The sequence below is a fragment of the Bombina bombina genome, chromosome 8, assembly GCF_027579735.1.
Source record: "Bombina bombina isolate aBomBom1 chromosome 8, aBomBom1.pri, whole genome shotgun sequence".
Classification (NCBI taxonomy): domain Eukaryota; kingdom Metazoa; phylum Chordata; class Amphibia; order Anura; family Bombinatoridae; genus Bombina; species Bombina bombina.
The window spans coordinates 27,800,806-27,816,994 of NC_069506.1; the positions used below are offsets into that span (position 1 = coordinate 27,800,806).

The window sequence follows — 16,189 nt, forward strand, 5'->3', positions numbered from 1 at the left end:
TCTTACATTGTGTACGAGATCCATCCAGTTCCAAGAGAGGAACAGGGACAGAGTTTTTACTCAAATCTGTTTGTGGTTCCCAAGGTGAGGGAACCTTCAGACCTATTTTGGATCTAAAGATCTTAAACAAATTCCTCAGAATTCCGTCATTTAAGATGGAAACTATTCGTACCATCTTAACTATGATCCAGGAGAGTCAATAGAGGACTACAATGGATTTGAAGGATGCTTATCTTCACATTGTGATGCATAAAGATCACCTTCGTTTTTCAGATTTGCCTTTCTAGACAGGCATTACCAGTTTGTAGCTCTTTCCTTTGGGATATCTACAGCCCCAAGAATCTTTATGGAGGTTCTGGGGTCGCTTTGGCGGTCCTTAGGCCGCGGGGCATAGAAGTGGCCCCTTAGTTAGACGACATCCTGATACAGGCGTCAAACATCCAAATTGCCAAGTCTCATACGGACGTAGTACTGGCATTTCTGAGATCACATGGGTGGAAAGTGAACAAGGAAAGAGTTCTCTATCCCCAATCTCAAGGGTTTCCCTCCTAGGGACTCTGATAGATTCTGTAGAAATGAAAATTTACCTGACGGAGTCCAGGTTGTCAAAGTTTCTAAATTTCTGCCGTGTTTTTCATCCCATCCGCGCCCTTCGGTGGCTCAGTACATGAATGAAATCGGCTTAATAGGTAGCGGCAAGGGACATAGTACCGTTTGCACGTCTACATTTCAGACCGCTGCAACTATGCATGCTCAGTCAGAGGAACGGGGATTACACAGATTTGTCCCCCTGTTGATCCTGGACCAAGAGACCAGAGATTCTCTTCTCTGGTGACTGTCGGGTCCATCTGTCCAAGGGTATGACCTTCCGCAGGTCAGATGGGACAATTGTTACAATGGATGCCAGCCTTTTAGGTTGGGATGCAGTCTGGAACTCCCTGAAGGCTCAGGGATAGTGGACTTAGGAGGAGACCCTCCTTCTAATAACTATTCTGGGAGTGATATTCCATGCTCTTCAGACTTGGCCTCAGTTAGCAACTCTGAGGTACATCATACTCAGTCGGACAATATACACAACTGTGGCTTACATCAGCCATCAAGGGGGAACAGAAGTTCCCTAGTGATGTTAGAAGTCTTACAATAATTCACTGGACAGAGACTCACTCTTGTCTATCAGCTATCCATATCCCAGGTGTTGAGAACTGGGAGGTGGATTTTCTAAGTCGTCAGACTTTTCTTCCGGGGGAGTGGGATTTCCTCCGGAGGTCAAGACCAAGCAGGAGAGGGCTTTGGTGTTTTTGACAGCGCCTGCGTAGCCACGCAGGACCTGGTATGCAGATCTGGTGGACATGTCATCCTTTCCATCACGGTCTCTGCTTCTGAGACAGGTCCCTCTACCTCAGGGTCCTTTCAACCATCTAAATTATCCTGCCTGGAGACTGAACGCTTGATGTTATCAAAGCATGGCTTCTCCGAGTCAGTCATTGATACCTTAAATACAGACATGAAAGCCTGTCTCTAGGAAAATTGAACATAGATATGGTTTAAATATCTGATTGTTATGAATCCAAGGGTTACTCATGGAGTAAAGCCTGGATTCCCAGGATATTATCTTTTCTCCAAGATGTTTTTGAGAAAAGGGTTGTCAGCTAATTCCTTAAAAGGGACATATTTTTACTCTGTCTATTTTTTTGCACCAGCGTCTGGCAGGTATTCTAGACGTTCAGGCATTTGGTCAGGCTTTGGTTAGATCCAAGCCTGTGTTTAAAACTGTTGCTCCACCATGGAGCTTAAACCTGGTTCTTAAGGCTCTTCAAGAAGTTCCGTTTGAACCTTTTTTGTTCCATAGATATCAATCTATATCTTGGAAAGTTCCTTTTGGGTAGCTATTTCCTCGACTCGTAGAGTCTCCAAGTTATCTGTGTTACAATGTGATTCTCCTTATCTGGTCCTTCGTACGGATAAGGTAGTCCTGCGTACCAACCTGGGTTTTTTCCTAAGGTGGTATCTAACAAGAACATCACTCAAGAGATAGTTGTTCCATGCTTGTATCCTAATCCTTCCTCAAAGAAGGAACGTCTATTACACAATATTGGACGTGGTTTGTGCTTTAAAGTTTTACTTACAAGTTACTACAGTTTTCATCAAACGTTCACCTTGTTTGTTGTCTATTCTGGACAGAGGAGAGGTCAAAAGACTTCAGCAGCCTCTCTGTCTTTTTGTTAAAAAGCATAATTCATTTAGCTTATGAGACTGCTGGACAGCAGCCTCCTGAAGGGATTGCAGCTCATTCTACTAGAGCTGTGGTTTTCACTTGGGCCTTTTTTAAATGTGGCTTCTGTTGAACAGATTTACAAGACGGAGTCTTGGTCTGCGCTTCATACTTTTTCATATTTAACAAATTTGATACCTTGCTTCTTCTGAGGCTATTTTTGGGAGAAAGGTTTTTTTTACAGGCAGTGGTAACTTCCGTTTAAGTACCTGCCTTGTCCCTCCCATCATCCGTGTACTTTAGCTTTGGTATTGGTATTCCATAAGTAATGGATGATCTGTGGACTGGATACACTTAACAAGAGAAAACATAATTTATGCTTACCTGATAAATTTATTTCTCTTGTAGTGTATCCAGTCCACGGCCCGCCCTGTCACTTTAAGGCAGGTAATTTTTTCATTTGAACTACAGTCACCACTGCACCCTATGGTTTTTCCTTTCTCTGCATGTTTTCGGTCGAATGACTGAATATGGCAGTTAGGGGAGGAGCTATATAGCAGCTTTGCTGTGGGTGGACTCTTGCAACTTCCTGTTGGGAAGGAGAATATATTCCATAAGTAATGGATGATCCGTGGACTGGATACACTACAAGAGAAATAAATTTATCAGGTAAGCATAAATTATGTTTTTTGTTTTTTTTTAGTTTTGTTTTTTGCAAGAATGCATTTGCCTATTGCAGAATCTTATTGTCTGTTGCTCCCTCATAATATGTCACTATCTTCCTTCCAGTACCGACACAGCACCTCTCCCTATGTTGGCCCCCCTCAGCAGTACCCTGTTCAACCTCCTGGTCCTAACCCGTTTTATCCAGGTCCTGGGCCTGGGGAATTCCCTCCTACCTACGGTAAGAGAACAAGGATTTTACTTATTAATTAACAAGCTGAAGCATGGTCCTGGCATATTTAGCTAACTGTAGAACATCATAATGTATCTAGTTTTGTTTAAGACCATAACCCGATAATTTTACAGGCTTGCTTTGTTACCAAAGAGGGGCTTGGAGGAATGAGATTGGACATGCCCTAAAGGTGATAGAACTATGGCGTGTGATACTAAATGCGATTGCAGTAATGCAATAGTGGAATCCCATATAAAGGAGTTGCTGATTTCTTTTATTAGTACTCTATTACTAAAGGTTAACACTTTTCCTTAATCCAGTATAGACCCTTTTTAAAAACTTTCTTAGAAGCTCCCAGTTTAGCACTGTTGAAAAGTTTAGGCTGGGACACCCACTGAAATGGGCTAGAAAGCAAAAAGAGCAGACACGCACCCCTCCCCTGCATATGAAATGACCCTTTACACAAACAGGAGCAGGCTGGAGTAGGTAGACAACAGGATACTTCTAAAACTTTGGGGCTTGATTAGGAGTCTGAAAATCAGCACAATGTTTAAAAATAAGCAAAACTATACTTTTACTCCCAGATGGGCTAAATAAATGGATCATCTACAAAACATTTTACGCAAACAAAAATCTAGTGTACAATGTCCCTTTAACTACTGTTGAGATGACAAAGCTCTAGTTAAATTGCTCCCTTTAGTTAGGGCGCTAACAGCAGCCTGCTGGTGGTTTCTTTTATGCCTTTGTTTTCCATCTTTGTTTTTGCTGAGCTAGCTGGACTGAGATAATCTGCCGTTTGCCTTGTAGCCCGCATAGGCAGCAGTGCAAGAGCTTTCTAATTCCGTGCTGGCAAGCTATCAGTGTATTAATAGGCTGGGCTCTCTGAGATCAGGTACCATTAGCACATGATGCTTAGGCTGTGTGCACTGTATAGGACGATACCACTGACAAATACCGTATCTAGTCATCAGAAATAAATAACAAATCTAAAATCATAGCAGACATTATTTTCAGGGTGGTCTAGGTATGAAAACAAAGCTGTTTTAATTTTGAGAAACGTTGATAAAATCTTATGTAGTTTATTATATTATTATTCGGTTTTATCTAAACTCCAATAACATCATTTATAATAAAATGGTCTACATTAGAAGTTGGGAATGCTCTACTGTGTGTCTGGATCTGTAAACTATCGCAAATTACATTTCCCCAGTTGTTCATATGTTGTTATAATAATCTCTTCATCTGGCTGTGAACTGTTCTAGAACATAAACTAAACAAATAGTAATACAAATAAGTAGTTATCTTGGAAGTCTAAAGAGATGGGAATTGCCCCAGAAACTAAAGACCTGCAATGTACAAGCCTTTGTATTGACAGAGTACTGTGTGAATATCATTCTGTTTGTTTTCAAGGAACTCCCTTCTACACAAGTCAGCCCGTATATCAGTCAGCACCCATCATAGTGCCTACACAGCAACAACAGCAGCAACCGCCGCCACTTCCCACCAAAAGAGAGAAAAAGACGGTAAAACATTTTTCTACTCCAGCCACAATTGGAATACACACAGGTGCATTTCAGTTTGGAATAGAAGCATTTTTGCAATGTACACATATCAGCAAATGCGCTTCTATTAAAAGCTATAGCTGTTTCAAGATTGTATTTAAGTATGCACCGTGCACTAGCATTTTAAACACAGCACTTGCTATGAGATCCTAAGGTGCTTGTACCATCAAATAATGACTACATTTGTTAAGTGCTGACATGATACAAACCCCACTGGTGCTCTGAGCAGCTGCAGTATTTAAATTGCTGGTACACTGACAATATCTAGCTATGCTTCACATGCACGTGCAGAGAAAAATGTTAACACTAAAACAGTAATAACTTTTACTAGAATCATTTTTGCTAATACATGTATATTGTAAATATGTTTCTATCCAAAGATCAAATTTATCTATTTGCATTTAAATTTTGACCGCAATGTCCCTTTAAAGGGATATGAAACTCAAAACTTTTCTTTCATGATTCAGACTAGGGATGTGCATTTGTGACATTCGGACCAATCTGAATGCCAAAGATGGTGGCCCCAAGCCTTTCAGAGCCGGGTCTATTCTCGTGCAAGTGCAACACAAAGATTTGTGCAAATCCAGACACAACATGCGATTTTAAACAGGTTTCCAATTTACATCTATTTATCACATTTGCTTCATTCTCTTGTTATCCTTTGTTGTACGAGCAACAAAGCACTACTGGGAGTTAGCTGAGCATGTGGTGAGCCAATAATTAAAGCTATTTATCTGCAGCCACCAATCGGCAGTTTGCTTCTAGTAGTGCATTGCAGCTTCTGAACCAACCTAGGTATGCTTTTCAGCAAAGGATGGATACTAAAAACAAAGCAAATTAGATAAAATAAGTAAAATAGAAAGTTGTTTAAAATTGTATGCTCTATCTAAATCCTGAAAGAAACCGTTTGCGTTTCATGTCCCTTTAAACACCAACACAATTAAAGTTTTAAATACTTTGTTATGCAGATATAAATAGCAAATCCAGCAATTATTTAATATATGCTACACATATATAAAATCCATCTATGGCATTTTGTATAAGAATTGTTTGCAATGCTTTATAGATGACAATTGCTACACATATTTAAAAAATAAAATACTTTAATGGATCTTTGAAAATAAAATTGAGTTTGTGCCACTACTTTGTGTTGTGTCTGTGTGGGTTTTCGGCTTTAGCACTGACCAGTATTGGTACTGACCAGTATTGGTACTGACCAGTATTGGTACTGACCAGTGTTGATATGGTTCCTCAAGTGTAGTAGAGCAACATTTAGACATTTAATGTTGGAACCGTGACAAATTGTGAAACTGAAGGTTTTGCTAAAGAGGTAACAAAATGTCAGAGAAATCACAACTGTATTGTTTTAATAGCCGCTAATGATTTACTGCATGTCTATGAATAAGGCTATTAGCTGAGACGCGTTGGCCTGGTGTTTATTGACTCCATGCCATAGTTTTAATTTGTTTTTAGTGGTTTTACCCAGAAATGCTGTTTAAGGAATATAATTTATTTATATATTTTTTCCCCCTGTGGCATAAAAAAAAATGTTTTTGTCTCATAGATCCGCATCAGAGACCCAAATCAGGGAGGAAAAGACATAACGGAAGAAATCATGTCTGGTGGTGGAAGTAGGAACCCTACGCCCCCCATCCTTCGGCCCAACTCTACGCCAACACCCCCTCATGTAGGTTACATATGATGTGAATACACTTTTCTTGCTTTAGGTGTGATACATAGGGATTTGATAAAGAGAACTCTACCTTGTACTATGCTGGTTTACATTAACAGGACAGTGCAACTTCCCTTTTAATGTGCTTGTGGCGTGTACATACATGATACTGGTATTAAAGGGACATACAAAATACTACAAGAGAGTTACTTTAGTAGCTAACTCATTTATAACTGACGCTAACTGCACTAAGCAAGGATATTAGAGTAAAAACATTTTTAACCAAAGGAAGCCTAGCTTACAACAAGGTGTCCATTATTTTAAGGACCAAAATATTACATTACTTTTTTTTAAAGGGACACTAAATTCAAAATGCAACTTATGGTACAGACAGCTTGCAGATTTAAACAACTTTCCAATTAACTTCCTTTATCAATTTGTGCTCAGTCTTCCTATGTGAACACTTTGAGGCACTAGCTGCTACTAGCTGATGGCTGTCACTTGACAAAGTGGGAAGGGAAATGGAAGCAATCTTTTTAAATTTCGGGGGGGGGGGGGGGAATCTCATTATTTGCACTAAATACAACATGTCTAGCATTTGAGTGAATAAAGGGACTCTCACTTTCTCGACTCACTCTCTCGACTCTCTCTCAACTCACACTCTCTCTCTCTCGACTCACACACACACTCTCTCTCTCTCTCTCTCTCGACTCACACACACACTCTCTCTCTCTCCACTCACACTCTCGACTCACTCTCTCTCTCTCTTTCGACTCACTCTCTCTCTCTCTCTTTCGACTCACTCATTCTCTCTCTCTTTCGACTCACTCATTCTCTCTCTCTTTCGACTCACTCATTCTCTCTCTCTTTCGACTCACTCATTCTCTCTCTCTTTCGACTCACTCATTCTCTCTCTCTTTCGACTCACTCATTCTCTCTCTCTTTCGACTCACTCATTCTCTCTCTCTTTCGACTCACTCATTCTCTCTCTTTCGACTCACTCATTCTCTCTCTCTCGACTCACTCATTCTCTCTCTCTCGACTCACTCATTCTCTCTCTCTCGACTCACTCATTCTCTCTCTCTCGACTCACTCATTCTCTCTCTCTCGACTCACTCATTCTCTCTCTCTCGACTCACTCATTCTCTCTCTCTCGACTCACTCATTCTCTCTCTCTCTCGACTCACTCATTCTCTCTCTCTCTCGACTCACTCATTCTCTCTCGACTCACTCATTCTCTCTCGACTCACTCATTCTCTCTCTCTCTCGACTCACTCATTCTCTCTCTCTCTCGACTCACTCATTCTCTCTCTCTCTCGACTCACTCATTCTCTCTCTCTCTCTCGACTCACTCATTCTCTCTCTCTCTCTCGACTCACTCATTCTCTCTCTCTCTCTCGACTCACTCATTCTCTCTCTCTCTCTCTCTCGACTCACTCATTCTCTCTCTCTCTCGACTCACTCATTCTCTCTCTCTCTCTCGACTCACTCATTCTCTCTCGACTCACTCATTCTCTCTCGACTCACTCATTCTCTCTCGACTCACTCATTCTCTCTCGACTCACTCATTCTCTCTCTCTCTCGACTCACTCATTCTCTCTCTCTCTCGACTCACTCATTCTCTCTCTCTCTCGACTCACTCATTCTCTCTCTCTCTCTCGACTCACTCATTCTCTCTCTCTCTCTCGACTCACTCATTCTCTCTCTCTCTCTCTCTCTCTCTCTCGACTCAATCATTCTCTCTCTCTCTCTCTCTCGACTCACTCATTCTCTCTCTCTCTCTCTCTCTCTCTCTCGACTCACTCATTCTCTCTCTCTCTCTCTCTCGACTCACTCATTCTCTCTCTCTCTCTCTCTCTCTCTCTCGACTCACTCATTCTCTCTCTCTCTCTCTCTCTCTCGACTCACTCATTCTCTCTCTCTCTCTCTCTCTCTCTCTCTCTCTCGACTCACTCATTCTCTCTCTCTCTCTCTCTCTCTCTCTCTCTCTCTCTCTCTCTCTCGACTCACTCATTCTCTCTCTCTCTCTCTCTCTCTCTCTCTCGACTCACTCATTCTCTCTCTCTCTCTCTCTCTCTCTCTCTCTCTCTCGACTCACTCATTCTCTCTCTCTCTCTCTCTCTCTCTCTCTCGACTCACTCATTCTCTCTCTCTCTCTCTCTCTCTCTCTCTCTCTCTCGACTCACTCATTCTCTCTCTCTCTCTCTCGACTCACTCATTCTCTCTCTCTCTCTCTCTCTCTCTCGACTCACTCATTCTCTCTCTCTCTCTCTCTCTCGACTCACTCATTCTCTCTCTCTCTCTCTCTCTCTCTCTCGACTCACTCATTCTCTCTCTCTCTCTCTCTCTCTCTCTCTCTCTCTCTCTCTCGACTCACTCATTCTCTCTCTCTCTCTCGACTCACTCATTCTCTCTCTCTCTCTCGACTCACTCATTCTCTCTCTCTCTCTCGACTCACTCATTCTCTCTCTCTCTCTCGACTCACTCATTCTCTCTCTCTCTCTCGACTCACTCATTCTCTCTCTCTCTCGACTCACTCATTCTCTCTCTCTCGACTCTCTCTCTCGACTCACTCATTCTCTCTCTCTCGACTCTCTCTCTCGACTCACTCATTCTCTCTCTCTCTCGACTCTCTCTCTCGACTCACTCATTCTCTCTCTCTCTCGCACTCATTCTCTCTCTCGACTCACTCATTTCTCTCTCTCTCGACTCACATGCATTCTCTCTCTCTCTCTCGACCTCACTCATTCTCTCTCTCTCTCGCCTACTCATTCTCTCTCTCTCTCGACTCACTCATTCTCTCTCTTCGACTCACTCATTCTCTCTCTCTCGACTCACTCATTCCTCTCTCTCGACTCACTCATTCTCTCTCTCCTCTCGACTCACTCATTCTCTCTCTCTCTATCGACTCACTCATTCTCTCTCTCTCTCGACTCACTCATTCTCTCTCTTCTCTCGACTCATCATTCTCTCTCTCTCGACTCACTCATTTCTCTCTCTCTCTCGACTCACTCATTCTCTCTCTCTCTCGACTCACTCATTCTCTCTCTCTCTCGACTCACTCATTCTCTCTCTCTCTCGACTCACTCATTCTCTCTCTCTCGACTCACTCATTCTCTCTCTCTCGACTCACTCATTCTCTCTCTCTCGACTCACTCATTCTCTCTCTCTCTCTCGACTCACTCATACTCTCTCTCTCTCTCGACTCACTCATTCTCTCTCTCTCTCTCGACTCACTCATTCTCTCTCTCTCTCGACTCACTCATATTCTCTCTCTCTCTCTCGACTCACTCATATTCTCTCTCTCTCTCGACTCACTCATTCTCTCTCTCTCTCGACTCACTCATTCTCTCTCTCGACTCACTCATTCTCTCTCTCTCGACTCACTCATTCTCTCTCTCTCGACTCACTCATTCTCTCTCTCTCGACTCACTCATTCTCTCTCTCTCGACTCACTCATTCTCTCTCTCTCTCTCGACTCATTCTCTCTCTCTCTCTCGACTCACTCATTCTCTCTCTCGACTCATTCTCTCTCTCTCTCTCGACTCACTCATTCTCTCTCTCTCGACTCACTCATTCTCTCTCTCTCTCTCTCGACTCACTCATTCTCTCTCTCTCTCGACTCACTCATTCTCTCTCTCTCTCGACTCACTCATTCTCTCTCTCTCGACTCACTCATTCTCTCTCGACTCAATCATTCTCTCTCTCTCTCGACTCACTCATTCTCTCTCTCTCTCGACTCACTCATTCTCTCTCTCTCTCGACTCACTCATTCTCTCTCTCTCTCGACTCACTCATTCTCTCTCTCTCGACTCACTCATTCTCTCTCTCTCGACTCACTCATTCTCTCTCTCTCTCGACTCACTCATTCTCTCTCTCTCTCTCGACTCACTCATTCTCTCTCTCTCTCTCGACTCACTCATTCTCTCTCTCTCTCTCTCGACTCACTCATTCTCTCTCTCTCTCGACTCACTCATTCTCTCTCTCTCTCGACTCACTCATTCTCTCTCTCTCTCGACTCACTCATTCTCTCTCTCTCTCGACTCACTCATTCTCTCTCTCTCGACTCACTCATTCTCTCTCTCTCGACTCACTCATTCTCTCTCTCTCGACTCACTCATTCTCTCTCTCTCGACTCACTCATTCTCTCTCTCTCTCTCGACTCACTCATTCTCTCTCTCTCTCTCTCGACTCACTCATTCTCTCTCTCTCTCTCGACTCACTCATTCTCTCTCTCTCTCGACTCACTCATTCTCTCTCTCTCTCGACTCACTCCATATCTCTCTCTCTCGACTCACTCTCTCCTCCTCACTCTCTCCTCTCCTCACTCATCTCTCTCTCTCTCGACTCACTCATTCTCTTCCTCTCTCGACTCACCTCATATTCTCTCTCTCTGACTCACTCATTTCTCTCTCTCTCTCTCGACTCACTCATATTCCTCTCTCTCTCTCTCTCTCTCTCTCTTCTCTCTCTCTCTCTCTCGACTCACTCATATTCTCTCTCTCTCTCCTCTCTCTCTCTCTCTCGACCTCACTCATTCTCTCTCTCTCTCGACTCACTCATTCTCTCTCTCGACTCACTCATTCTCTCTCTCTCTCTCGACTCACTCATTCTCTCTCTCTCTCTCGACCTCACTCATTCTCTCTCATCTCTCGACTCACTCATTCTCTCTCTCTCTCTCGACTCACTCATTCCTCTCTTCTCTCTCTCTCTCTCTCTCGACTCACTCATTCTCTCTCTCTCTCGACTCACTCATTCTCTCTCTCTCTCGACTCAACTCAATTCTCTCTCTCTCTCTCTCTCTCTCGACTCACTCATTCTCTCTCTCTCTCGACTCACTCCATTCTCTCTCTCTCTCGACTCACTCATTCTCTCCTCTCTCTCTCTCTCGCCCACTCTCTCTCTCTCTCTCTCGCCCACTCTCTCTCTCTCTCTCTCTCGACTCACTCATTCTCTCTCTCTCGACTCACTCATTCTCTCTCTCTCGACTCACTCATTCTCTCTCTCTCTCTCCTCACTCATTCTCTCTCTCTCTCTCGACTCACTCATTCTCTCTCTCTCTCTCGACTCACTCATTCTCTCTCTCTCTCGACTCACTCATTCTCTCTCTCTCGACTCACTCATTCTCTCTCTCTCGACTCACTCATTCTCTCTCTCTCTCGACTCACTCATTCTCTCTCTCTCTCTCGACTCACTCATTCTCTCTCTCTCTCTCGACTCACTCATTCTCTCTCTCTCTCTCGACTCACTCATTCTCTCTCTCTCTCTCGACTCACTCATTCTCTCTCTCTCTCGACTCACTCATTCTCTCTCTCTCTCGACTCACTCATTCTCTCTCTCTCTCGACTCACTCATTCTCTCTCTCTCTCGACTCACTCATTCTCTCTCTCTCTCTCGACTCACTCATTCTCTCTCTCTCTCGACTCACTCATTCTCTCTCTCTCGACTCACTCATTCTCTCTATCTCTAGCTTCTCTCTCTCGACTCTCTCTCTCTCTCTCTCTCGACTCTCTCATCTCTCTCTTCTCTCGCTCGACTCACTCATTCTCTCTCTCTCGACTCACTCATTCTCTCTCTCTCGACTCACTCATTCTCTCTCTCTCGACTCACTCATTCTCTCTCTCTCTCGACTCACACATTCTCTCTCTCTCTCTCGACTCACTCAGTCTCTCTCTCTCTCGACTCACTCATTCTCTCTCTCGACTCACTCATTCTCTCTCTCTCTCTCGACTCACTCATTCTCTCTCTCTCGACTCACTCATTCTCTCTCTTCTCTCGACTCACTCATTCTCTCTCTCCTCTCGACTCACTCATATTCTCTCTCTCTCTCTCTCTCTCTCCTCACTCATTCTCTCTCGACTCACTCATTCTCTCTCTCTCTCGACTCACTCATATCTCTCTCTCTCGACTCACTCATATCTCTCTCTCTCTCTCGACTCACTCATATTCTCTCTCTCTCTCTCTCTTCTCTCTCTCTCTCTCTCTCTCTCTCGACTCACTCATTCTCTCTCTCCTCGACTCACTCATTCTCTCTCTCTCTCTCGACTCACTCATCTCTCTCTCTCTCTCTCTCACTCTCTCTCTCTCTCTCTCGACTCACTCATTCTCTCTCTCGACTCACTCATTCTCATTCTCTCGACTCACTCATTCTCTCTCTCTCTCTCGAACCTCACTCATTCTCTCTCTCTCTCTCTCTCTCTCTCTCTCGCTCACTCTTCTCTCTCTCGACTCACTCATTCTCTCTCTCTCGACTCACTCATTCTCTCTCTCTCGACTCACTCATTCTCTCTCTCTCTCTCTCTCGACTCACTCATTCTCTCTCTCTCCTCTCGTCTCTCTCTTTCTCTCTCTCTCTCTCGACTCACTCATTCTCTCTCTCTCTCTCTCTCTCTCTCTCGTCTCTCTCCTCTTCTCGTCTCTCTCACTCTCTCTCTCTCTCTCGACTCACTCATTCTCTCCTCTCTCTCCGACTCACTCATTCTCTCTCTCTCTCCATCTCTCTCTCCTCGAACGTCACTCATTCTCTCTCTCTCTCGACTCACTCATTCTCTCTCTCGACTCACTCATTCTCTCTCTCTCTCTCTCTCTCTCTCTCGACTCTCTCTCTCTCTCTCTCGACTCTCTCTCTCTCTCTCTCTCTCGACTCACTCATTCTCTCTCTCTCGACTCACTCATTCTCTCTCTCTCGACTCACTCATTCTCTCTCTCTCGACTCACTCATTCTCTCTCTCTCTCGACTCACTCATTCTCTCTCTCTCTCTCGACTCACTCATTCTCTCTCTCTCTCTCGACTCACTCATTCTCTCTCTCTCTCTCGACTCACTCATTCTCTCTCTCTCTCTCGACTCACTCATTCTCTCTCTCTCTCGACTCACTCATTCTCTCTCTCTCTCGACTCACTCATTCTCTCTCTCTCTCGACTCACTCATATTCTCTCTCTCTCTCTCTCTCTCTCCTCACTCATTCTCTCTCGACTCACTCATTCTCTCTCTCTCTCGACTCACTCATATTCTCTCTCTCTCGACTCACTCATATTCTCTCTCTCTCTCTCGACTCACTCATATTCTCTCTCTCTCTCTCTCTCTCTCTCTCTCTCTCTCTCTCGACTCACTCATATTCTCTCTCTCTCTCTCTCTCTCTCTCTCTCGACTCACTCATTCTCTCTCTCTCTCGACTCACTCATTCTCTCTCTCGACTCACTCATTCTCTCTCTCTCTCTCGACTCACTCATTCTCTCTCTCTCTCTCGACTCACTCATTCTCTCTCTCTCTCTCGACTCACTCATTCTCTCTCTCTCTCTCGACTCACTCATTCTCTCTCTCTCTCTCTCTCTCTCTCTCTCGACTCACTCATTCTCTCTCTCTCTCGACTCACTCATTCTCTCTCTCTCTCGACTCACTCATTCTCTCTCTCTCTCTCTCTCTCTCGACTCACTCATTCTCTCTCTCTCTCGACTCACTCATTCTCTCTCTCTCTCGACTCACTCATTCTCTCTCTCTCTCTCTCTCTCTCGACTCTCTCTCTCTCTCTCTCTCGACTCTCTCTCTCTCTCTCTCTCTCGACTCACTCATTCTCTCTCTCTCGACTCACTCATTCTCTCTCTCTCGACTCACTCATTCTCTCTCTCTCGACTCACTCATTCTCTCTCTCTCTCTCGACTCACTCATTCTCTCTCTCTCTCTCGACTCACTCATTCTCTCTCTCTCTCTCGACTCACTCATTCTCTCTCTCTCTCTCGACTCACTCATTCTCTCTCTCTCTCTCTCTCGACTCACTCATTCTCTCTCTCTCGACTCACTCATTCTCTCTCTCTCTCGACTCACTCATTCTCTCTCTCTCTCGACTCACTCATATTCTCTCTCTCTCTCTCTCTCTCTCCTCACTCATTCTCTCTCGACTCACTCATTCTCTCTCTCTCTCGACTCACTCATATTCTCTCTCTCTCGACTCACTCATATTCTCTCTCTCTCTCTCTCGACTCACTCATATTCTCTCTCTCTCTCTCTCTCTCTCTCTCTCTCTCTCTCTCGACTCACTCATATTCTCTCTCTCTCTCTCTCTCTCTCTCTCGACTCACTCATATTCTCTCTCTCTCTCTCTCTCTCTCTCTCTCTCTCTCTCTCTCGACTCACTCATTCTCTCTCTCTCTCTCGACTCACTCATTCTCTCTCTCTCTCTCGACTCACTCATTCTCTCTCTCTCGACTCACTCATTCTCTCTCTCTCTCTCGACTCACTCATTCTCTCTCTCTCTCTCTCTCTCTCTCTCTCTCTCTCTCTCTCGACTCACTCATTCTCTCTCTCGACTCACTCATTCTCTCTCTCGACTCACTCATTCTCTCTCTCTCTCTCGACTCACTCATTCTCTCTCTCTCTCTCTCTCTCTCTCTCTCTCTCTCTCTCTCGACTCACTCATTCTCTCTCTCGACTCACTCATTCTCTCTCTCGACTCACTCATTCTCTCTCTCTCTCGACTCACTCATTCTCTCTCTCTCTCTCGACTCACTCATTCTCTCTCTCTCTCTCGACTCACTCATTCTCTCTCTCTCTCTCGACTCACTCATTCTCTCTCTCTCTCTCTCTCTCTCTCGACTCACTCATTCTCTCTCTCTCTCGACTCACTCATTCTCTCTCTCTCTCGACTCACTCATTCTCTCTCTCTCTCTCTCTCTCTCGACTCACTCATTCTCTCTCTCTCTCGACTCACTCATTCTCTCTCTCTCTCGACTCACTCATTCTCTCGACTCTCTCTCTCTCTCTCTCGACTCTCTCTCTCTCTCTCTCGACTCTCTCTCTCTCTCTCTCTCTCTCGACTCACTCATTCTCTCTCTCTCGACTCACTCATTCTCTCTCTCTCGACTCACTCATTCTCTCTCTCTCGACTCACTCATTCTCTCTCTCTCTCTCGACTCACTCATTCTCTCTCTCTCTCTCGACTCACTCATTCTCTCTCTCTCTCTCGACTCACTCATTCTCTCTCTCTCTCTCGACTCACTCATTCTCTCTCTCTCTCTCTCGACTCACTCATTCTCTCTCTCTCGACTCACTCATTCTCTCTCTCTCTCGACTCACTCATTCTCTCTCTCTCTCGACTCACTCATATTCTCTCTCTCTCTCTCTCTCTCTCCTCACTCATTCTCTCTCGACTCACTCATTCTCTCTCTCTCTCGACTCACTCATATTCTCTCTCTCTCGACTCACTCATATTCTCTCTCTCTCTCTCGACTCACTCATATTCTCTCTCTCTCTCTCTCTCTCTCTCTCTCTCTCTCTCGACTCACTCATATTCTCTCTCTCTCTCTCTCTCTCTCTCTCTCTCGACTCACTCATATTCTCTCTCTCTCTCTCTCTCTCTCTCTCGACTCACTCATTCTCTCTCTCTCTCTCTCGACTCACTCATTCTCTCTCTCGACTCACTCATTCTCTCTCTCTCTCTCGACTCACTCATTCTCTCTCTCTCTCTCGACTCACTCATTCTCTCTCTCTCTCTCGACTCACTCATTCTCTCTCTCTCTCTCTCTCTCGACTCACTCATTCTCTCTCTCTCTCTCTCGACTCACTCATTCTCTCTCTCTCTCTCTCTCGACTCACTCATTCTCTCTCTCTCGACTCACTCATTCTCTCTCTCTCTCGACTCCTCTCTCTCTCTCTCTCTCTCTCTCTCTCTCTCTCTCTCTCTCTCTCGACTCACTCATTCTCTCTCTCTCGACTCACTCATTCTCTCTCTCTCTCACTCACTCATCTCTCTCTCTCTCTCTCGACTCACTCTCTCTCTCTCTCTCTCTCGACTCACTCATTCTCTCTCTCTCTCTCTCTCTCGACTCACTCATTCTCTCTCTCTCTCTCGAC

The 16,189-nt window shown here is 44.6% G+C and overlaps 1 protein-coding gene across 1 annotated transcript in view; it reads left to right on the forward strand.

Moving 5' to 3' along the window:
- Nucleotides 1-16,189, forward strand: part of EIF4G3 (eukaryotic translation initiation factor 4 gamma 3) — a 477,611-nt gene that overhangs the window by 274,682 nt on the left and 186,740 nt on the right. The window contains 3 exon segments of the mRNA XM_053690236.1: nucleotides 3,002-3,116; nucleotides 4,518-4,630; nucleotides 6,234-6,356. Coding sequence (XP_053546211.1) covers nucleotides 3,002-3,116; nucleotides 4,518-4,630; nucleotides 6,234-6,356 — 351 coding nt within the window.